This window comes from Ursus americanus, chromosome 9, assembly GCF_024610735.1.
Source record: "Ursus americanus isolate L20-20 chromosome 9, mUrsAme1.1.p, whole genome shotgun sequence".
NCBI lineage: Eukaryota > Metazoa > Chordata > Mammalia > Carnivora > Ursidae > Ursus > Ursus americanus.
In genome coordinates, this window is record NC_142135.1 from 62967838 (window position 1) to 62992240 (window position 24403).

At 37.3% G+C, this 24403-nt stretch overlaps 1 protein-coding gene, 1 long non-coding RNA gene and 1 other non-coding gene across 3 annotated transcripts in view; 2 read left to right on the forward strand and 1 right to left on the reverse strand.

The window, feature by feature from the left end:
* Positions 1-676: 676 nt before the first annotated feature.
* Positions 677-3864, forward strand: LOC148109484 (uncharacterized). Its single transcript, XR_015725831.1, has 4 exons — positions 677-814; positions 3065-3177; positions 3452-3509; positions 3693-3864. It is a non-coding gene; the product is annotated as an uncharacterized LOC148109484 (long non-coding RNA).
* LOC123786842 (small nucleolar RNA SNORD87) lies at positions 3282-3370 on the forward strand. The gene has a single exon (XR_006778064.1). It is a non-coding gene; the product is annotated as a small nucleolar RNA SNORD87 (small nucleolar RNA).
* A 1864-nt stretch (positions 3865-5728) lies between the features above and the next one.
* MCMDC2 (minichromosome maintenance domain containing 2) overlaps positions 5729-24403 on the reverse strand; it is a 29978-nt gene continuing 11303 nt past the window's right edge. Inside the window, exons 9-14 of the mRNA XM_045788993.2 lie at positions 22325-22530; positions 20502-20668; positions 19822-20001; positions 16025-16167; positions 12261-12370; positions 5729-6212 (exon numbers count right to left, since the gene is read on the reverse strand). Of these exons, the coding sequence (XP_045644949.1) occupies positions 6046-6212; positions 12261-12370; positions 16025-16167; positions 19822-20001; positions 20502-20668; positions 22325-22530 (973 nt within the window). The 3' untranslated portion in view covers positions 5729-6045. The remainder of the gene's footprint in view (positions 6213-12260; positions 12371-16024; positions 16168-19821; positions 20002-20501; positions 20669-22324; positions 22531-24403) is intronic.

The window sequence follows — 24403 nt, forward strand, 5'->3', positions numbered from 1 at the left end:
AAGGCGGGGGGTGGGGTGGGGGGGTGGGTGGGGAACACAACACAAAACACAAAAATCAAAGCAAATTAGAACATGTTCATAAACAAGGCGGGTGACTGCTTTACGAATGCTGTTTTTAAATCCTCTATAATTATTATCGATAAAAACAGCAGCAGTACCTGTTGTTATAATATAAGAGAAATATAACCGCTTCCTTTTTTCTGGTAACTGGTTCTTCTATATGAGCGTGAAAGGGTCGATTCCTGGCACCCTTACGCTAGATTGGGATGTCCAATACCACCAGTTTTTGACGCACTGAACTACGGAAGAGAGTAGAAGACTAAGCAAATATATTGTACTAGGAAGGGGAGACCCTTTCTTTCTGGAGCATTTTCCGCTCTCTTCGGTCCGTTACAACTAGGAGATGAAACATTTGCAGACTCAGCGAGAGCTCTCTAGGTGAAGTCCTCATGAGTTCCGAAAGCCTCTACAGAGTTCCAAAAGTCCCCCCCAAGAACTTACGTTGTGGCACTCCACCGCAGGCCAAGACGCCACACCTCCCGGCCGCGCCACACGTTTGGCCACACGCTGGGGCCGCAACCCCGAACACCCGCCCTAGCTCTCCGCCAGGGAACCGCGGTCCAGCGAAAGCCCTGGACCCCGGCAGGGGCGGGGCCAAGGCCCGGAAGAGGCGGGGCCCGGAGCGCCAAACGCCTGGCGAAAGAAGTTGTGCTTCCTTTTCCGCGCGGCCACCGAAGGATGAGGGTTCGTGGCGTACCATCGGCCAAGCGGGCCGGGCGGCAGCGTCTGCGGGCCAGTCGCTGGGCTCTTCGAGGTGGGAGTCGTCTTAGTTCCTCCTGTTTCTGCCGGGATCCTGATTCCGTGCCGGAACCCATACCCGCCTCGGGCCTTCTGCCCTTGGGTGCCCGCGCCCAGGGCCTCCGACCCTTGCCCGAGCGCAGCCGAGTGGTCCGCAGGGCCGCGAGGTCGGCCTGGGAGGCAGCCTTCCCCTTCCCCTCCCGCAGTTGATGCTCCCGGAGCTTACTTCCAGGTCATTGGCTCAGTCGCATTTTTTGAGTAACTAGCCGCGACTCTTAACCTGACCGTTTTAGTAGACCCTGGTTTCCACTGTTCTAAGCTCAAAAGGTAATAAAGGGCCTTCTCAGATTCAGGTGGTTCCGAGGCGGCCGGTATGGCGGACGCGTTTGGTGCTCCTCCGGCCCTTTTCCGGAGCCCTTTTGTATCCCCAGCAAAGCCTTGTGTGCGGCCTAGACGGTTTTAGGGTCCCCTAAATGGGCTGTGTATTTAACCCTAGTAAGGGAGCATTTTGTAAAAGGGGGAAGGGATTATCTTTAGGATGTTAAGACGGCCTTAACTGTACTTTGTGATTGGCTTTTAAAATTAACAGCAGTTTAGTAACGGTTCTGGTAGGGTTTTAGTAGAGTTAACGTCGCATTCGTGAGTCTTCCTTTGTCAATGTGCTGTAAAGACGTGGTATTGAAGTTGGAGAACAGTACGTACTGTGTAGATCCCCGTCCGCCCTCCCCCCAGGCCATAAATGCCTGCTCTACCCTTAGATGTTTGCGTTTATATAGAGATGGGTATTTCTGGACATAATATGGAAGAAACTGGTCAACAGCTGGGAGACTGGAAAAACATTGCCTGTTCAAAAACAAGTTATTAATGAATACTTCATCGATGAGACTTGGTATAATCTGTGGTTTTTTGTTCCCTCCCCCACATACGTTGCTGGCAACAAGGCAACTGTGATGGCTAAAAGTAGTTTATATTTGGTATTAGTCATCTTTATTTTGAGGCCTAAGGGGCTTGAATCCTATTTTTATTGGTAAATACTGGAATTTTAAAAATTTTTAAAAATTTACCAACGAAATATTTGGTAAAATATTGATAATGTAGGTAATTCCTGAAACAATAAATACAGAGCCCACCAAACCATTTAAGAACTGATTTTACCACTACAGTGGTGTCTCATTTCTTCCCTGTCCCATTCTCCTGCCTTCCATCCTGAGGTGCCTATCCTCTGCACTTTTGTATCCCCTCTCTTAGCTTTTTGAGCTGAGTGGGGTGGATAGCAGTTTTATTCCAAATATGTGTCCCTAAATATTCTTGTAGGCTTTACACAAATGGGATTATGCATGTAATTGTCAGTAGTTTCCATGAATCTCAGTACACTGATATTTTCCAGTTGGAATTATTCATAACTAATAGTTTGTGTTCCTAATATTGATTATGTGAAATTATTTGCAGACTTGAAAATGATAAATTGTTTTGCAAGGTCCAACATTTGATGTGTCTTCATAAATCATTTCCAGTAGCTGTCTGGTTCAATTATTTATCCTCCTGGGGTGCTGTGGGGATATGTATGATCTGTGGCCCTGGCCATTCCCCTTGCACTACCTAAGTGTGCTTTGAGGCAACCTGGGACTTAATTCCACAAGACTGTCCAATAATGATGCCCACATAATGTATCTGCTCTAAAACTGTATTAGATTTGCTATTGTGATGCTGTAGTTGGAGGTCTGCACACTTGTTTTTACATATCTGACCTTTAACCTGATTCATATCTCATCCTTGTCAAGCTCTGAGACAGAAAAGCAATGGCTAGGTACTCATTAGGACCATCATGTCTTAAAATCGATACTGCCACAGTAAAGAACATCATATGTGTCCACTATTTTTCCTATTCATGCTAATAAACCCATTTCCAGCTTGGAAAGATGATTTAGGGAATTATTAAGGCTTAAAGAGTCAAAAGTACTAATATGCTCAAATCATTGTAAAGATTTTAAATTTTGGATTTACGTGTTTTGACTACCAAAAAAATAATTAAGCAGAAAGTACTTTGTTCATTAGAGAGGTCTTAAACAACAGAAAATTTTTCCAGTATATGGCCTCCGTGTTAGTAATTTTATTAAAAAGTTAGTTGGGAGTCAGAAGGGTTGCAAATACTATGTTTATGATTCCTGATAAGAAGGAAGAAATCTTACTGGACCATTCCTGCAGAGAAGATGCCAAACAAACAGATGCAAGTACAAATGAGAACTCAAAATATTTTAATTTCCAGGTGCATCAAAGCCTATGAGGTGAAGATGAATGAAAGCCATCCTGACGTTTTCCAGAAACTGCTCACAGGATGGCTGTGATAAAATCACTAGGAGCACAACTGCATGTAATGAGGTACCAAAAGTTAATGTTAATTGTGTGCTTTTTTATGTATTTGTGGTACTGTTCATGAAGAGCGGTCCCAAAAATGTTTACTACGTTTTTGACATAGGTTAAAAACTGGCACAATGATGACTTAAATTACTTTTTGCCGTTTACCCAGCTGAGTGTTTCTTTGAAGAAATAATTTTAAGACTGAGATGCCAGTAACCTATACTGCTTATGTGAATTACTCAGGTATAATGCAGCTTTCTATTAAAATGGGTGAAACGTTCTTTTCCCCATATAGGTAGCTGCAGATGAATATTCAAGTCCAAAACTATCGTGGTTGAAATTCATTACCTAAAGTAAGTAATTATGATTTGTCAAGTATCACAGCTATTAATAATTTAAAAGTATCTGAAACTCCAAAGGGCTAGGACCATTTTCTGTTAAAATTGCCTCTGTGTGTCAGGAGTATGATTTCTTTTTGATTTTTGATTATGGAATGATTTTCACTGTTGGTTTCTGATTTTTTTTTTTTCTTCTAGAGGCATGCAATTGGAAGGAAAAATGAATTGGTCAAGAAGATATGAATTGGAACAGATGATGAAAATTAGTATTTTATTTAACATAGATCACCCCACAATAAGTTTAATGCAGAAAAATACATGTTTGAGTACTTGTAATTGCTGGACAATAAAGTCTATTATCTTTAAAATATATCAAATGTTTAAACAGCTCCATTTTTATAATCACTAGTAGGACTTGTTTTTAACATACTTTATGGATAGTATGTTCTTGTCAATAACCAGCTCATTTGTAGACTGATTCCCTTTGAGAAGGCAGTCAGCTGGGGAGACATTCTAGTACCTCTAATTCTCCTGCCCTTTCTTGCCTTAGGGGATTTCAGCAAACTAGATAACCATGGAGGTTTCCCCTTCAAGACCTGCTATTATACCTAAAAAAACAAGTATTTGGAATCTCCTAAACACCTTAATGAATTATGTCTTAGAAGTAAAGATTTCATATGTGACCTACAGAGTTTGTTTAAAATTTAAATCTCATTTTTTTTTTTTAAAGATTTTATTTATTTATTTGACAGAGACAGAGACAGCCAGCGAGAGAGGGAACACAAGCAGGGGGAGTGGGAGGGGAAGAAGCAGGCTCCCAGCAGAGGAGCCTGATGTGGGGCTCGATCCCAGAACGCCGGGATCACGCCCTGAGCCGAAAGCAGACGCTTAACCGCTGTGCCACCCAGGCGCCCCTAAAATTTAAATCTCATTTTATTCTTTGTTTTTACCTTTGAATAAAAAAGTAATCCTGGGGCGCCTAGGTGGTGCAGTTAGTTGGGCATCTGACTCTTGTTTCCTTCTTGGGTTGTGAGATCAAGCCCAGCATCGGGCTCTGCACTGAGCGTGAAGTATGCTTAGGTTTCTCTCCTCTCCCTCTGTTCTCCCTCCCTCGCTTGCTCTCATGAATAAATCTTAAATAATAATAAAAAAAATTTTAAAAACATCAATTGCTCTGGAAAAAAAGTAATTCTGATCCTAGTACAAATAATGTTACATTAAGGAAAATAGTGACTGGACAGTCCTGTCTGTCCAGGACTTGAGGATTTACAAGAATTCTAAAACTAGGGGCCGCCTGGGAGGCTCAGTCTGTTAAGTGTCTGCCTTTGGCTCAGGTCATGATTTCAGGGTCCTAGAATTGAGTCCCACATTGGTTCTCCGCTCAACAGGGAGTCTGCTTCTCCCTCTCCTTCTGTGCTCTCAAATAAAATCTTAAAAAAAAAAAAATCTAAAACTGAATTCCTAACTGGATACTTAGGTAAATCTTGTTTTTCCCCTGTTGAGGCCCACAGTATATAATTACCTGCCTTTATCCAGGTTATAATTTCAATATGGCAAGTCAAACAGTACAAAACCTGTATAGCAAGAAAGACGACACAAAATAAGGTCTTAACTAGAATTACAGAACTGTAATATGTAAATTGTTTTTTAAAAACTAGCTTTGCTTTCTGAACACAAGTGTTGGACTAGTGAATATTCACTATTTTTTAATGATCTGTCAAAGGTCCATAGAGAGACCTGTCCATCTTCATGGTTAAGAAGGAAGCTCCATGAGGTACCAGTTTTTTTAAAGAATCAGCATGGTAGTATCTGGGTGAATGAGGTGGCAATTTTGTGATGACATTTACCTTTTAGTGAGATTGAATGTAGAATTTCTCCTAAACCTTTGAAAAATGAAAAGGATTTGGGGATATTACAAGTTAAATATATTTTCTCAGGGTCTTACTCTCCCCACCCCAACCCACCCCCTACCCCACCTTTCAGAGTAGATCTTTTCCCTCCAAAAACAGACTGGGTTTGCAAATTGCTTTCTTTGCCTTTTGGTACCTTTGCTGTAACCAATTAGTTTTAAATCAATTCTTGATTCTTGATTTGGATTTAAATTAATTTTTTCATTTAACCTGGCTTAAAAAATGGGAAATCCAAGCTTTCCCTTATTCCATAATTAGAGCTTCCAAAATGATATAATGGACATAACAATATGTAATAAAGTATGAAATCTTAAATTTGAGGCTTCTGTTTATAGAAATTGCTGTTGTTTAATTCATTTGTCAGGTTCACAGGTGCAAGAAAAATGGTTTAAAATGATTTATTTGTAGGTAAATGTTTTCATTTAAAGTGTTGTGCCATCTTGTGACAAGTAGAGGGAACTACATAAAAGTGATCTTTTTTTTCACATTGCTTAGTTTGTAAATTTTTCATATTGAAACCGTATTTCATACATTTAAGATAGCTTTCTAATGTACTACTGTTCATAGTATTATCTGAAGCATTACTCTAAAATCACACTTTTCCGCTGCTAAATATGAAGAAAACACTGTCCTCAGATTGGCTATTCATCGCTAGTGAAAATAGCTGTCCCAGGTCCATATGTGGCAATAAACTGTTGGAGCTGCTGTTGGCACTGAATTAAATAGATATCCCTTTGCTCTAAATATTCTTCATCATACAATTCAAATGGAAATACTGCATTTGGAGCAACACAAAATACAGTGGCCCCTAAGTAAAGAAGGAAAAAAAAGTGTTAATGAGAATTCCTTAAAATGCTAAATATGAAATCACATTTTCAACAAAATAGTATGTTTTAAAATTAAGTTCTGACCTATTTAATAGACTATTTCAATAATCATTTAAAGCTGACCTGTTTTTGAGACTTATGAGACAGTTTCAGCACATGCACAAACAGCCCTAAGAAGAAATATGTTGATTACATTTTAAAGTTTAGAAACTACAAAAATTTGTTTTCTGTTGACACAGTCATTACAGTTTTGAACCTGAATAGTGATGTGAAGAGGTAGAAGAAGTAGGGAGAGAAGGTATTAGAAGGTAAGGAAACACTTTGATAAAGGTTAAGTGGATGATTGAGGATAAAGACATTGTTTTTCAATTATTTAAAAGCACTGACATAAAGGCAGACATAAGCTTATGGAATAGAATATAAAGCCTGAAAATAACCCCTCAAATACATGGTTAAATGATTTTTTTTATAAGGGTGCCAAGACCAATGGGGAAACTACAGTTTCCAAAAAACTGGTACTGGAAAAACAATATCCATATAAAAAAGAATGAAGTGGGTCCCTTACCTTATACCAGACACCTAAGCATAAGTACTAAAACAAAAACAAAAAATTGGGGAAATGCTTCATGACACTGGATTTGGCAGTGATTTCTAGAATATAACATTACAAGCACAGGCAATAAGAAGAAACAGGTAAATTAGACAACTTCAAACTAAAAAACTTGTGCATCAAACATTAGAATCAACAGAGTGAAAAGGCAACCCACGGGATGGGAGAAAGTATTTGGGAATCATATCTGATAGGGGGCCTCCAACTCAACAAGAAAACAACCTAATTCAAAAATGGGCAAAAGAAAAACACGTTCCTCCAAAGAAGATATACAAGAAGCCAACAGGCAACATGAAAAGATGGTCAACATCAGTAATCATTAGGAAAATGCTGAGATACTGCCTCACACCAATAAGGATGGCTCTTAACAAAAACAAAAAACAAATGTTGACAAGGTTGTGAAGAAAAGCAAATGTTGGCAAAGTCCTTGTGCACTGTTGGTGGGAATGTAAAATGATACAACCCCTATGGAAAACTGTATGGCATTTTATCCAAAAAATTACTATATGATCCAGTGATTTCATTTATGGGTTTATACCCAAAAGAATTGAAAGCAAGGTCTCAAAGAGATTTAAGTGTATACTCATGTTAATAGCCTTATTCATAATAGCCAAAGGTGGAAGCAATCTAAGGTCCGTTGGATGAATGGATAAAGAAAGTGTGTGTGTGTGTGTGTGTGTGTGTGTGTGTGTGTGCGTGTACATACATACAATAGAGTATTCACTCTTGAACAAGAAAGAAATTCTGCATGCTACAACATGGATAAACCTTGACATTATACTAAGTGAAGTAAGCAGGACAAAATAGGACAAACAGAGGATTCCATTTATATAAGGTAGAGAAGTCAAATTTATAATAATAGAAAGAATGGTGTTTGCCAGGGCCTGGGGGAAGGGGAGATTGGGTAGTTACTGTTTAATGGGTACAGAGTTTCAGTTTGGGAAAATGGAAAGATTATAGAGATGGATGGTGGCAACAATGTGAATGTACTTAACACCACTGAATTATACATTTAAAAATGGTTAAGATAGTAAATGTTATATATATTTTACCACAATTTAAAAGAAAAAAAAAACTTCGGCTATTACTGTAGGAGTGAAGCTGTTTTCATTGTTGAGTCACTGAATGAGTACCTACACTATGACTGTCCAGGTGTACAGATGCTAGTCAAACAGACAGTGCCTCTCTTCCTAGAGCTGTGTCATCAGTAAACACTTACGTAGCCTCAGACTTCTGTGACTACTCCCTTTACTACTCCCTTTATCTTAGCTGAATCTTTGCTGTCCCTTGAGAACACTGCTTTCTTCCCTGTGGCTCTCTCAGGTGAAGCTGCTTTTTCTCAAAACACCTCATACCTTAGTATCACAAGACAGAGACAGTGCCTAACTTGCTGCCCCTTTGCAGCTACCAGACCATTCTCACCCCTGCCTTCCTCTGAATAAAACTCTTTCTTCTAATGCCCGGTGCCACCTGGGCTTACACTTTCCCTTCCATGGTAAAGTCATCACCCAGTTTTCAGCACATGGCTCACAATCTTCCTCTCTTCCCTAATATCTTGCCATTCAGCAACTTCCATGTGAATTACTCGTTTAACTCCAGACCCCCCTGTCTTGACCTTTCCCCCTCTACTTCCACTATGCATAGTTAAGTCACAGGAAACTGGTATCACCAAAACTTACTTCAACACCATTAGTTCAAATGTCCCCCTTCCCTACACTACCTCTTGTACTTCCAGCTACCAGGTCTTTTATCTCCAAGGCCTCTAATCAGCTTCCTTCAATTCACTTCCCTCCTTTAACCTATTTAAGAATCTCTCCTAAGCCAGGCCCCCAACTCCCTTGCCCCTCTGCAACACTGTCACACTCGCCTATCAAAACCTCAACTCTGCATGAACCCAACCATTTGCTCTATGCCTGCACTCAGGCTGCTAAGCAGAAAATCACCTAATTGGCATTTCTTGGTTCACTTTAAATGAATCACAGAAACCTCAACTGGATGGGCACTTGCAGTGCCAGAAAACCCTGCTGGGTTTGTCTAGAACAACTGTTCTTCTGTCCACCACAATGAGATGATTATATTCCAATCTTCTCTCCTTAACTGTTTTGTTTTTAGCTGATGACCTTGTACAGAGTATGTGAACAAATCTACAGGCCTGATTCTGTATCCATTTGTCTTCTCTCCTATAAAATGAACTGATTTTTCTATTAGAGGCCAATACCTTCACATGTGCTCTAGATCCCATCCTCTCTCACCTTTTTAAGGATTTTACTACTTTGATCTTCCCCCGATTCTACAGCATCATTAGTTTACTCTCTATTGCACATCATAGATCTATTTATTCTTTAAAAAAAAAAAAAATCCTGGGTTGCCTGGGTGGCTCAGTCGGTTAAGCATCTGCCTTCGACTCAGGTCATGATCCCAATATCCTGGGATCAGAGTCCTGCATCTGGCTCCCTGCTCAGCAGGTAGTCTGCTTCTCCCTCTCCCTCTGCTGCTCTCTCTCTGTCGAATAAATAAATAAAATCTTAAAAAAAAATTGTTTCTTGGACCACACATTCTTCTCCAGCTAATACCCTATTTTTCTTCCTCATCTTTATAGTCAAAGTTGTCGATGTGTGCTATTTCCATATTATCCATATGCATATCCTCACTTCTTATCCCACCCAAATCTCACCCCACTGGGGTGGCTCTGATCAACATATCCCCTAGATAGCCAAATCTAATCTTCTATAACTACACGTGAGTTTCCTTCTACATTTTAGCTGCTACTTCTCAGTCTCCTTTGTTAGTTCCTCCTCCTCAACCCCATTGGAATTCTTCAAGGGCAGCCCTTGGAGTTCTTAGTGTAGTCTCTGTCTAGGTGATTTCAGGTGATTTCATCCATTCCATGGCTATGAGTACCATCTCCGTGCTGATGGTTCCCAAATTAAATTTCTGAATTAGAACTCTCATCTAAACTCCAGATTCTTGTATCTGTCTATTGGTATCTCTGAAGGATGCCTCAAACTTCTATCACTTGTTTTTCTCCCAACCCTTTTTCTCTTTTTTTCCTAGCCTTGGCAAAGAGCATTATGATCCACTCATTGCTCAAGGCAGAAGGTTCGGATTTTTCCTTAATTCTTCCCTCTGCCCTCTGTCCCAGCTTCTAAATCTAGTTCATGAGTACAACCTATTAGTTTTTGTATCTAAGAAAAATGTCCCTGAGTAGGGATCAATTTCCTGCTATGTTCTTCCCCCCTTTTTTGTTTTCAATGTCCTACTATGTTTAAAGTAACATTTAAGGAGGTCTTAACATTGTTTTTTGCTTAAGATTTAAAAATCCGGAGCCCCTGGGTGGCTCAGTTGCTCAAGCATCTGCCTTTGGCTCAGGTCATGATCTCAGGGGTCCTGGGGTCAAGCCCCAAGTCTCCCTCTCCCTCTGCCTGTTGCCCTCCCCCCTGCCCTGGTTTGTGCTTGCTCTCTCTCTCTCTCTCCTGCTCTCTGTCTCTCTCTCCCAAATAAATACACAAAATCAATATACCTAACAAATTCATTATGAAAACAAAAAGTAACTAAAGAAAAAAATTTTCACAGGTTTATTTTCCTCAGCAAATGCTTTCTTAAATGCTTCAAGAAAGTCTTGACAAAATGGTTACCAAGTGAAAATTGCCATATTCTAATACAGGAGTCCTTAATATTATTATACCATAGTTTTTAAGTTCAAAGACACACATTTTTGTCTTCTTATTGAAATTTAGTTGTGTCTTTTTTAGGATTTTTTATTTGAGAGAGAGAGCAGATGGAGAGGGGAGAAGCAGAGGGAGAAGGAGAAGCAGACTTCCCACTGAGCGGGGAACCTGATGCGGGGCTCTATCCCAGGACTCTAGGATCATGACCTGAGCCGAAGATAGCCGCTTAATCGACTGAGCCACCCAGGCACTCCTCTAGTTGTGTCTTAACAATTTTGATGGCATACCATAGTAAAATTGGCAGCAATTTTTTGTTACAGTACATTAAAAAAATGTGTTAGTTTTTATCAAGAATGCTTTTAAGTACAGAGTAAGAATATTGTAAAAGATAGGGACACCTGCCTGGCTCCGTCAGTAGAGCACGGACTCCTGATCTCGGGGTTGTAAGTTTGAGACCCAAGCTGGGTGTAGAGATTACTTATTAAAAAAAAAAATTAAAAAAAAGAAAATAAATGATAAAGCAAATTAAAAATAAAAATATTTTTATATCATTCCTCTTATTTAGTATTGGTTGGTTAACCAATGTTTTTCTCTTTTAGTACATAAAATTAATTCAGGATAATTAACTTTTCCTGGGGACCATGAACCTATAAGACCTACTTCATAAAACTTATCATTCATTTCTCTAAGCAAAAAGGTGTAAAGCACATACACATAAAAAATTTTATAGAATTTAGAGATTCACAAGCCCCTAGAACTTTCTAAGTATTCATGAATCCCAGGTTAAGAATGCTCAACTTAGATAAGTATACAACAAAGTTCTAATGTTCTAATGAATCTTTGCAAAGTTATGAGCATATAAATTGAATTTAAGGCAAATTTAAGCACTGAACATATAAGGAAAGCCAGTGTTAACACATTCTTTAAGTCCCAAGGCTGGAACCAAAGTTTGGTTTCAAGGATGGTAATATTTTATCAAATTAATGTCTCATTCAATGCAATAAAGACCTTTGTGAGAATAACTCTCTTTACTCTTACCATAAGAGCTCTTTTATGTTTTTTATTAGCAAAACCATAATAAGCTCAAATTCATTTCAAATAATTAAATGCTATAGTCACAGGATTATTATAGCTAGCAATTCAGTAAGGTGGTGATGCCAGATGATCACATTTTCTTTGGCTATGTGCCTAACTCCATTGAGGGGGACTGCTTAACAATTGAACATTGTACGTTATTTAAAAAGGAAGATGAATTTAAAATCACTTCATGTGTTGTATTAAGCACATGGCTTTTCAGAATTCTGTAAGTGTTGCAAAAGTTTAAATATCCAAGCAATCATGCACAACAAGGAACTTAATAGATGATACTACCTATAAACAATTAGTAAGTGTTCAAATTCAAACAGGCCTTACCTGATAAAAATTTATTATTCTTTAAAATAATATTCAAAATATATATAACATTTCATTTTAACAGACTAAGAATATTTAGGGGTGGCTCAGTTGTTAAGCATCTGCCTTGGGCTCAGGTCACGATCCCAGCATTCTGAGATCAAGCCCCGCATCGGGCTCCCTGCTCAGCAGGAAGCCTGCTTCTCCCTCTCCCACTCCCCCTGCTTGTGTTCCCTCTCTGGCTGCCTCTCTCTCTGTCAAATAAATAAATAACATCTTTAACAACAACCAAAAAAAGAAACACTAAGAATATTTAAACATAATTATTCATAGTGACCATTAACAAATTAATAGATTACCATATTTCAGTGTGAGAGATGTTTCAAATAATAAGACTGCAATTAGTGCATCTTCTTTAAGCACTTTATTCCTTAAGTTCAGTCGAGCATGGGCTTCAGCTAGGGAAACTCTGAAAAAGAACACTGATGCTAATCAAAATATGTTGATATTATAAAGATAATATATACTTTGGCAGGAACAAACCAAGACATATGTGTACATAAGCCATACCTTAAAGACCAGCATATTTTTACTTTAAAAAATTTAGTTTCTTTTCCAAGCATGTTTTTCCTACCAAGTTCAACAGCCTATTCCAGAACAAGCAAATATCTTCACTTGTTATCAAAGGCTTGGTTTCCACCCCGGCTTATCTTTATTTTTATTATTCTACACCCTCTTCCCCAAGTTCTGTTCAGATAAATACACAGTTGGGAAAATTAACCTAACTAAATATCTCTTACAGATATCTTTGATGTTTTCTTCCAGTTCTTTATCTATTTAAAGTCCTCATAGAATCTTGAAATTTTAGTTTTGGAAGAGACCTTAAAGTTCAGACTCCCAACAGATAATTGCATTTTCTCTACAATATCCCAGGCCACTTATTTTCCAGTCTCCTTTGAACTTTTCTTAGGGCTCACTAGGAATCCAGTTTTTATTTTTTTATTTTAAACTAATCTTTGATTACCTAAAAATCTCCCTCAAGCTCTCATTAGGCATAGGTAATGTGTTTGAATGATTGCTGAACTTGGAAATCAGAAAACCTGGGCTAAGTCTTTAGAATTTACTAGCTGTGTGACTTCCTATAGATCATATACTTTCTGGGATTTTTTTTATTTTTGAAGCAGGTATAAAATGGGGACAATAATAATTCAAGCGTCTGCCTTGGGCTCAGGTCACGATCCCAGCATGCTGGGATCTAGCCCAGCATCGGGCTCCGATTATGATTTCAAATAAAGCATTTATAAGTTTTGGGACTCACCCACAAAGATGATATAAATTTAAGCTGAAATTGGTTTCACTGAAATTTCTACCCACTGGTCCCTGGTTCTGTTTTCTGCGATTATAAAAGAAGCCTAATACTTCTTAAATATGACAGCTCTTCAAATATTCAAAGACAACCTTCCTAGTTGCCCTATGTTTTCTTTTCTCTGAGATAAAATATTCCTAGCTCTTTTAATATGTCATAAGACATAATTTTCAGGCCCTTCACCATTCTGGCTACTTTCCTCATGATCAGATTTGGTTAATATTCCTTTTTAGTACAGTACGAAAGGGGTGATTTAACCAGCAATGTAGAGATAAGGCAGAACTAGCATCTTTTTACTCTAGATACTATATTCTACTAATACAACCTGAATTCACAGTATTATTAACAGCCATATTACACTGTTTACCCATATTAAACATAAAAAGAATGAAATCTCCAGTCTTTTCATATTAAGACATCAACCTTTTCTTATCCATTCATACTTAGTTAGACCAAGATCATCATTTGAGTCTATGGAGATCTCTCCAGAGATGTTTATTTCAAATTTGACTATCATGTTTCTAATGCCCTCACCTAAACTTCCTTTAAAAATGTCGACCGCAACAGAATATGTAAAAAGCCTTTCAGGGAAAGAGAAGAGAGTATTATTCCGCTCTACTCTAGAAAAGCAAGGATGGTGTTATTAAGTACCTGTCTATAGAAGCAGGAGAAACATTTAAAATTTATGACTCTTCTGAGTTCATTTACTTTGCTATTTCATAAACTCCATCTCCACCTCTAGTGTTTATTTCTACAGTTGGAAGAAGTAGAGTTATCACATTAAATTTAATTCTGCTTTATTTTTGGATCAATATAGTCAAATGTAAACCGAGGCTATATGAGTTTAAATAAATATCTTTTTGCTACAGAGGGGAAAAAATGAGAAAATAGGATTTTCAAGGCTTTGAGTATTGATTTGAGAATTTTATATTATTATTTAAAAAAAAATTTTTTTTTCAGTAGGCTCCATGCCCAGTGGGGCTTGAACTCATGATCCCAAGATCAAGAGTTGCATGGTTCACGAACTGAGCCAGCCAGGCATCCCTAATTTGAGTATTTTAAATATTCCTTTAGAAAATGGAAAACGTTACAAAATTCTGTTCACCATTTTAAAACATCACAGTTGATTTCTACCTTCTCTTATCTTCAGCAATTTTTTTAGCTCTATGAAGATAAATATACAGCTAAGAAAGTTAACCAAACATATTTATCTCTTGTAGACCTATATCTGACATTTCCTGCCAGTCCTTCACTTATTTTATATTGCAGTTATAACAAGATATTTATTTATTTAATAGATTATTTTACTCCTGGTCCTACTTCATGATTTGTTTGAAATTACACATTAATTTATATCAAATGAAGTAATGGTTTATCAATAGGGGACTGTTTAAATTGTGGTACAGCCACACTGGAATACAGTAAAACTATAATGCAGCTATTAAAACAGAAAAAGGTAACTCCTTCTGGTCTGATAGTATTATAATATAATATGTAAACCATGCATGATTCCATCTGGGCAAAAGGAAAATATCTATTCATATGAATATACAGATATTTATATTTAGATCTTTCTCAACTTGCAGTGGGTTTACATCCCAATAAACCCACTGTAAACTGAATATATCATAAGTCAAAAATGCACTTAATACGCCTAACATACCAAACATAGCTTACCCTAGTCTACCTTAAACATGCTGAAAATACTTATGTTAGCCTACAGTTGGGCAAAGTCATCTAAACAAAGCCAATTTTATAATGAAGTATTGACTATCTCACATAATTTATTGCATACTGCACTGAAAGTGAACCACAGAATGGCTGCATGGATATAGAGTGGTTGTCTGTGTACCAGTTGTCTACTCTTTTAATCTTGTGGCTGACTGGGAGCTACAGCCCCCTGCTGCGGCCCAGTAGGAGAGAGTATCCTACTGTATATGTTAGCCGGAAAAAAGACAGAAATTCAAAATTCAAAGTATGATTCCTACTGAATGGGTACATTTTCACACCATTATGAAGTTGAAAAATCGTAAGTAGAACCATCCTAAGTCGGGGACCGTCTATACATATAATATGCTTAAGTAACATATTCGTCTAAAAATATATAACATTCTCAAATAAAGTATGTATTTAACATACATCATATATTTAAATTACATATGTTGTACACACTAGTATTTGAATGGATAATTTTTGGAAGAATACACAAAAACTGTTAACAGTGATTATCCCTCTAGAGAGTGGGACAGCAATAGGTAGGTTAGCTGGACACCTCACTCATCATTTTGGACTTTTCTTTTACTGTGTCCATACTTTACTTTTACAATAAAAATTAGTTTTTTAAAATAACTTTTCAAGGAACAATAATAGATGAGTCTATTAAGGGATTTTAAAGTACAGGGAACAATGTACTTAAGAGTTTTTCTAGGTTCAACTAAAAAATACTTGGAATGTAAAAAAGTCACATTTTAAAAAATAATCATTTGCATTTGAAGTCAGTGCACTTTACTTAGACACATTTCATACAGAGGTTCCAATAAAAAAATAATTTCATGAAAACAAGTATTGGAGGTTCAAATGATGTAACAATATAACAAAAGGAATTGTATCACCTTAAAATCTTTTGGAATAAGGTAAATTATAAACCAACCAACTAGCAATCAAAGAAAGAAAGAAACAAGTGAAACATAAATAAGTTAATTAAACACATCATTTAAAAGTCAATACTGGCTTTAAAATTTTAGATTGAATACCTACAAGTATTTTAATGCAGATGATGACAGTTTTGATCCACTTACAGAATCTGTTCTGATTCTTCGACTAGCTAGATAATAGCCATGAATCATTCTTTCTGCCTCCAAACTGAATTCTACATTCAAATTCTTTGCAAAAGCCAGCAGCTAAATTAAAAGTGTGAAAAATTTAAGAAAGCCAAACTTTAAAAACCAGAAATTCAAACTTTATTATAAAATCTACATTACAAAAATCCAAAGTTCGCATATTTCATTTACATCACAGTTGATTAAATATCTAGGGCCATCCCAAAGTCACTGAGCACTTTAAATCATAGTCATATACTTGTAAATATTGTTAAAGTTTAGCCAGAATAATCTCTTCCTCCCTCTTAATGCAGAATGTTCTGTGCAATGTATTTATTTATTTATTATTTATTTATTTATTTATTTATTTAATTTGACAGAGACAGCCAGCAAGAGAGGGAACACAAGCAGGGGGAGTGGGAGAGGAAGAAGCAGGCTCCTAGAAGAGGAGCCTGATGTGGGGCTCGATCCCAGAACACTGGGATCATGCCCTGAGCTGAAGGCAGACCCTTAATGACTGAGCCACCCAGGCACCCCTGTACAATGTATTTAAATGAGTATCAAGTCTTTGCTTCCAGTGGAATAAAGGCTTACTAGATCCTTTCGGTGGAAGCAGAGGCTATCCCCAGCAGCTTATTTCCCTTTGAATAGCTTTAATTCTTCGACAATTTACTTCCTTAAAACTTTCTCTCATGGGCCCTAGAGCTACCGGCCCCCCTTCCTTTCCTTCCTTTTAAAGAACACAGCTGAACACTAGCAATGTGGGAGGCACTGTGTTAACCAGTATGAAGGTGGGCCTTGGAGACTGAGTAAGACTTCTGGAGAGAGGAGCGCCTGGGTGGCTCAGTCGTTGGGCGTCTGCCTTTGGCTCAGGGTGTGATCCTGGTGTTATAGGATCTAGCCCCACATCGGGCTCCTCTGCTGGGAGCCTGCTTCTTCCTCTCCCACTCCCCCTGCTTGTGTTCCCTCTCTCGCTGGCTGTCTCTCTCTCTGTCAAAAAAAAAAAAAAAAAAAAGACTTCTGGAGAGAACAAGCCTTCAACACAATGATTAGCACCATCTTCTCTGAGCGTTGTGCTTTTTTTCATTGATTCCCCGCCCCTTAAATCCTTAATCTGTGACATCATTTCCAGACTTTTCACCATCCTGTTTGTTTTCTGCTTTTTCAACTCAGAATCAAAAGGAAAATTTAATCGTAATAAGGTTGATGTTAACTATAATATATTTTAGATACAACTTTTTAAAGGATCTGGATATGTCCTGTATTAGATATGTTCTGTCTTCTTTATGCTCCTTACACTCCACAGTTCCCTCTAGACCTTCAGAACTCGATAATAATATTATTAATAATATCAGTAGCTATCTCTATGTTTTACCCTATGGAGTCACAGTAATGTGCCACCTGTCTCCCCCTTCAGGAAAGGATTTGCTCCCAGCTCCTGGGAGGGCTGTCAGCATTGGCCTCCAGGTGTCACCTCTTTAGGCAATGCCTCAGGACAGCCCACACCTAATAACTGAGGTAGAAGTGGGGCAAGGGTTATAAAAAAAAGTCTGTCTATTTCTGTCCAAAGCAAAACAATTCTGGTGGGACTCTTTAACTCCAAAGCGCATTGTAGAGCTATCTTTGGGCCTGCCATACAGCTTGACTCCTTTCTCTGCCCAATCCTGCATCCTTCCCCCTCCCACAGGTATTAACAGAAGAGCTAGAAGAACACTCCTGAATAAACAATGCACACTAAACTCATCTTGGCCAGTCTCCTGAAGAGCCCAGGCTGTGACACACTCCATCCAATCGGTTTCGTGTAATGGACAGATCTATCTTCTGAAGAAATCACTTTCACTGTTTCACAAGCCTAATAAATAGAGTCCAACTGTTCTCTACAGTCTGATGAATCAACTAACATTTTTTTGCCTGAATTTCAAAGCTTGTTGTAAATTTGCCAAATCCTAATCCCTACGACTCTAATTTTTGCTCCAGTCAGCTAAGTCTTCTCATAGTTTTCCATGTATATTCATTTCTACTTTTGTCTTTGCTCCTACTTTCATTCCCATTTAGAATGTCCATCCTTCCTGTCATCTAAATCTTACCTTTACGTAAGGCTCAACTAAAGTCTCACTGCCTTGAAGTCTTCCCAACTCTTGCATTCTACTCGACATCTTCCTTCCTAAATTCCTAAAATACTTAGAGTTAGCATCACCCAGCTTAGCACTTAAATTGTTCCTTGATGGTTTCTTGTATCTTGTTTTTATCTCAATTAAATGATAAATTATTTAAAGAAGATTTTTCTGTGAAAATATAAAGGAGAAGAAGTAGGCTCATATATATAAAGTATTCAGTAAATAATTAATAAATCCCAAGGGGTTTTTTTTGTTTGTTTTTCAGAGAAAAACTGGGCAAAAATTTCTCTGGGTCATTAGTGTATATATTTAGTACCCTAATTCCTATAGTCTATATATTTAGTACCCTAATTCCTAAAGACTAACCACTTTTTTCTTATATATTAAAACAAACAGGAGTGTCTGGGTGGCTCAGTCAGTTAAGCATCTGACTCTTGATTTCAGCTCAGGTCATGATCTCAGAGTTGTCAGATCGAGTCCCATGTTGGGCTCTGTGTTGGTGATGGAGCCTGCTCAGGATTCTCTCTCTTGGGGCTTCTGGGTGACTCAGTTGGTTAAGCATCCACCTTTGGCTTAGGTCATGATCTCAGGGTCCTGGGATCAAGCCCCACATCAGGCTCTCTGCTCAGCGGGGAGCCTGCTTCTCCCTCTCCCTCTGCCTGCTGCTCCCCCTGCTTGTTTTCTCTCTTTCTCTCTGTCAAATAAATAAAATCTTTTTAAAAATCTTAAAAAAAAAAAAAAAGGATTCCCTCTCCCTCTGCCCCACCACAAATATAAATAAATAAGTAAATAAATAAATAAAGATACCTAATTTATCATAAATATTCTTTTTCTGTTCTAAGCTATATGAATAAACAATGCTCATAATTCAGTTTTAAGTCCACCTCACTTTTCCTTTTACCCATGCAATCTGCCTACAAGGAAGGCAGGTATGAAAAAACATTTTTAATGACTCACTGATTCCCATTCCCAGTATTCCCTGCCCTTTATCTATCCTGTCTAGGTACTTTAACTCTACTGCGCATAGATTTCTAAATAGTTAATATTAAAAGGGTGTCACTTGTAAATACTTGTGTACCTTTAATAGCTATAAAAATCATTACTAATTTACATCATCTACTCTCAGGTTCTCTGAGCATGCTGCACATGTTTTCATGGCAGGACAATGAAATGGGTTAGTGAGTCATGACAGGTATTCTCTAAAGTCAGAACTCTGAAGGCAGTAAATCCCTTTGAACAGTCTGTAAAATGTAAATAACTGTATTTCCCTTTGAATAGTCCGTAAAATGTAAATAACTGTATACCTATACAGCTTCTCATCATAATTTTCCATAGAAATAGCCTACTGGTTTTCTTCTTCTTGAGATTTTTTTAAAGCTATTTGGACAGAGGTGCAAAGAATTAACTCAACATTTTAATATTTATGTCCTTATACAGTTTTTTATTTAATTATAATCCTAAATATTTTCTATACAATGTCTTTAAAATATTTAAAAAGCTGAAAGGGACTTGGAATAAAAGAAATCTAAATAAAGAAAACTGAGTGCTCAAGTGAGTTCTATTTCAGTTGAGAAACATTAGCACAAGTATGCTTGGTACTCATTTTCTCTATCTGTACCTTTTCAAAATCATCAGTTGTGAACTTCTTAGAAGCTACATAAAGCTGCCCTTCAGGATCAATGGCTTTCTTTAAAGTATGCTGCACAGTAGAAAGAAGTGGGTGGCAAGGAGATGATTCATTGCAGTTAATCAATAATCCAAATGCCTCTAGGAGATTAGCTGGAATCAAACTGCAATCCTACATTAAATGAAAATGTAAAAGACAAACATTAAACTCTGGCATTTCCGCAAACACTTTAGAAATAATTATAAATTAAGCATTGTTTGTGATTATTTAAATTGTTAACATATATTATTATATTTTATTCTATTAAATTATATAACTATTTTTATTTTTATTATTTTTTATTACTAATTATTATTTAAAGTGATTCCTGAGTAGCACGGGAACTTAATATGATCAATTTTTTGAATGTTCTTTATTATTTTCTTACACATTATTCATTAAAGCCTACTCTACTGCCTATTCAAATAATAATTTGTAGTAAACAGGCACCTGCTTTGCATGACTAAAAAAATGAAAATTTTCAAACAATTGCATCATTATTTAGTTCTAGGACCTGATTAAAGATAGCAGTGGGTTAATAACAAAACATTAAGAACAACAAAAACATTGAGATTAAAATCTGTGATTAAATTCCCTGAACATTCTAAAAATAAAATATACATATACTTTACCATCTGACCAATTAGAGTGTTGGTTTTCTGCATATTTTTCCTTGAAGATGAATCCATATCAACAAAAGACCAAAAACTGCACTGAACTGGAAAAGTCATTTGTTGATTAACATCGTCCCCAAACTTCTTTCCTGGGATGTATACTGTGATACTTCTGCTTTCCACAACTAAGTCAAAAGACATTACTCATTAATTATTTAGGTTCATTTTGGTCTATATATCTACAAATTAGTAATAAATATTATTATACAGAATTTTACTCTCTAAATGTTGGACAGTAAAGACACAAGTAAATTTGGTTGTTTTGCAAGATATAGCTAAATTAGAGGATCTGCCATAAAATGAATAAGACAAGAAAAATATTTGAATGTTTATGTGTCCCATGACTTAATGAGTATAACAGGCTAAAGCATGTAGCTGGAATTATGGTCAGTGTCTGGGTGGAATAGGCAGAGGGTTAAGAGACTAGTCATGTAGGTCATGCTTACAAGAGGGGCTGAAATTAAGCAATGTTCTTTTATGCGGAAAAAAAGAAAGCAGGACATGTATGTAAGAGTGAAAGAGGGTAAAACTGAGAGAAAATATAAACTACAATGACCAGGGGAAAATATATCTCAAATCTAACGTGCTGAAAACCAAATTCATCATTATTCCTCTTCAAATGACTCTATGCGCATTACTCACAATTAGGGGTATCACCATCCAACTACTTAAAACCCAAATAAAAAATGTAGAAGCAACATAATCTCTTTTCTAACCTTTCTTTACCCCTTATAACCATTCAATCTATGGATTTAATCGGATTCCTAGGATTCTATCTTCCAAATATTTCTCAAATTAGTCTTCTCTTCATTCATAATAACAAGAGTCTTTTGTTTATATTTATCTTTCTCTTGGGTCATAAGGTAAATATACATTTTTAACTCTACAGAAACCGCTAGAGCAGTTTTCAAAATGGTTGTACATGTTATACTCTCATCAACAATACATAGGAATTCCAGTTTTTCTACATCCTTAGTAACATTTGTTGTCAATCTTTTTAATTTTTGCCATTCTAGTAGCCAGGGCCAGCTACTTAATATGTGGACCCAGTGTAAACTAAAAATCTGGGTTCCTTAATCAAACAGAGGGAGAAGCAGGCTTCCCGCTGAGCAAGGAGCCAGATGCAGAACTTGATACCAGGACCCTGCCATCATGACCTGAGCCAAAAGCAGCCACTTAACTGACCAAGCCACCCAGGCGTCCCTGGATATACAGTTTCTATTAGGGATTATGAAAAGTTCTGGAAATGGAGATTGGTAATGATTACATAACATTGCAAATGTGCTTAGTGCCACTGAATTGTACACTTAAAAATGGTTAAAATCGTAAATTTTATGTTATGTGTATTTCACCATAGAGGGGAATTCCTTCAACTCGGAAAAGAACATCTACAAAAAAAACCTACAGCTAACATCATATTTAATGGTGACAAACTCAAAACTTTCTTGCTAAGATAAGGAACAAGACAAGGATGTCTCTTTTTACCACTGTTTTTCAGCATCAGAGTGGAAGTCCTAGCTAAAACAATAAGACAAGAAAAGAAATCTGGGCCAATACAAACTCACATGTTAGCACAACTCACAGCAAAAGCTAAAACAGTCCATTTGTATATTAAACTCCTCTCTTTTTATTAATAAAGGTAAAATGAGAAGTGTCACTTAATATAATTTCTCAATTCCTAAAATGTGTACAATACAATCTTAACTGTTAAGTGACTGCTTGACACTGATGAGACTATAAGTTAAACAGGTAAAAATTAATTAGAAAAAAATACTGTTTACCTGATTGAAGCTGTTCTAGTTTATCTTTTTTGTGTGAAGCCAAGTCTCCTATAAAGCAGATACCACCTTTAGCTAGCAAAGCACTGCCAGCTTGAATGCTAACTGCTCCAGTTCCATACTTATTCCTGGACAGAGTAGGAAAAATTTCAGTAGAGACCGGATGACGTATACCACGGGGCACAAGGTTTATGCTAAAATTCAAAAGCCTAGGAAAAAATAAATTACTCATTACTATTATTCAATGTTTGATTTTCAGAAGTGATAATGTATAACAGCTACACAATTAAATTTGAGTCAATGTTTAATGAACAATTTTTTTTTTAGATTTTACTTTTAAGTAATCTCTACACCTAACATGGGGCTCAGACTCACAACCCCGAGATCAAGAGTTGCATGCTCTACTAACTGAGCCAGCCAGGTACCCCTAATGAGCACCTTTTCTAGGGATAAAAACATGAGACATGGTCCTTAACTTGGAAAGCTCAGAGCCTAGAAAGAGAGACATAAACAAAAAATTAAACACAATGTGTTTTCATGAGAACATCCACAGCAGAGTATTATTTCTTCCTGGAAGGAAGTCAGAGAAAGCTACAGAGAGATGACATTTGAACTGGGCCTTCCTCTTTATGGATTGCTTTCTTTTGTTTATTCAGAATTTCCACATTTAGGCTTGCCAGTAGCCCATAATGACAATCCCTGTTGCCTATGTATCATGGTAACTCTTGATACATCTTTCTGTTTTCTGATCTCTTTGCCAATTACCTCAGCCTCTTCATTTTTCAAATTTAAATTCTAAGAAAGGATTATGATTGTCTTAGCTTTCAAAACCTTCCCACAGAAATCATAGCTTGAGGGTGCAATCAACTATGATGAGCTGACATAGACATGCAGTGTAAAAAAGGATGAAGCAGTATTCTTTAAATATGGATAGGTAGATGTTATAAAATTTCTAGTGTATATGTCACTCCAAGGAATTTGGATGTTAGTTTGAAGATATATAAAATGGGGGAATGAGATTTAGAAAGAAACTTTTGCAAGCCTATAAAGCAGTGGTTTTCAACCCTACCTCACATTAAAATCACCTAGGGAGATTTTCAAAATTCCAATGTCAAGCCCCACCCCAAACCATTCTAGGGGTGAGCCAAAGTCATAAATATTTTTTTAAAATAGTTTTTATTTTGTTATATTAGTCACCATACAGTACATCCCCAGTTTTTGATGCAATGTTCCATGATTCATTATTTGCATATAACACCCAGTGCACCATGCAATATGTGCCCTCCTTAATACCCATCACCGGCCTATCCCAATCCCCCACCCCCCTCCCCTCTGAAGCCCTCAGTTTGTTTCCCAGAGTCCACAGTCTCTCAAGGTTCATTCCCCCTTCTGTTTACCCCCCCTTCATTCTTCCCTTCCTTCTCCTACCGATCTTCTCAGCCATCAGAAAGAACGATTATACAACATTTGCAGCAACATGGACGGGACTGGAGGAGATTATGCTCAAGCAGAGAAAGACAAAGTCATAAATTTTTTTTTTTAAACTCTCCCAAGTGGGGCGCCTGGGTGACTCAGTTGGTTAAGCATCCGACTCTTGATCTTGGCTCAGGTCTTGATCTCAGGGTCATGGGTTCAAGCCCCGTGATGGGCTCCAGGCATGGAGCCTACTTAAAAAAGAAAAAAAAGAAAATTCTCCCAGGTAATTCTAATATGCAGGAAGGCCGAGAACCTAGTTATATAGAACAATGGGCCTACACTTGTCTGTCTACACACTGGAATCCAATGAGAAATTTTTAAAAATAGTGATACAAGGGGGCGCTTGGGTGGCTCAGTCACTTAAGCATCTGCCTTTGGCTCAGGTCATGATTCCGGGGTCCTGGGATTGAGCCCCACATCGGGCTCCCTGTTCAGCTGGGAACCTGCTTCTCCCTCTCCCTCTGTCACTCCCCCTGCTTGTGCTCTCTCTGTCAAATAAATAAATAAAATCTGAAAAAAAATAGTGATACAAGGTCACATAATGTAAGGTCAAAATACAAAAATCAATTATATTTCTATATATTCACAGCTAACATTTGAAAAATA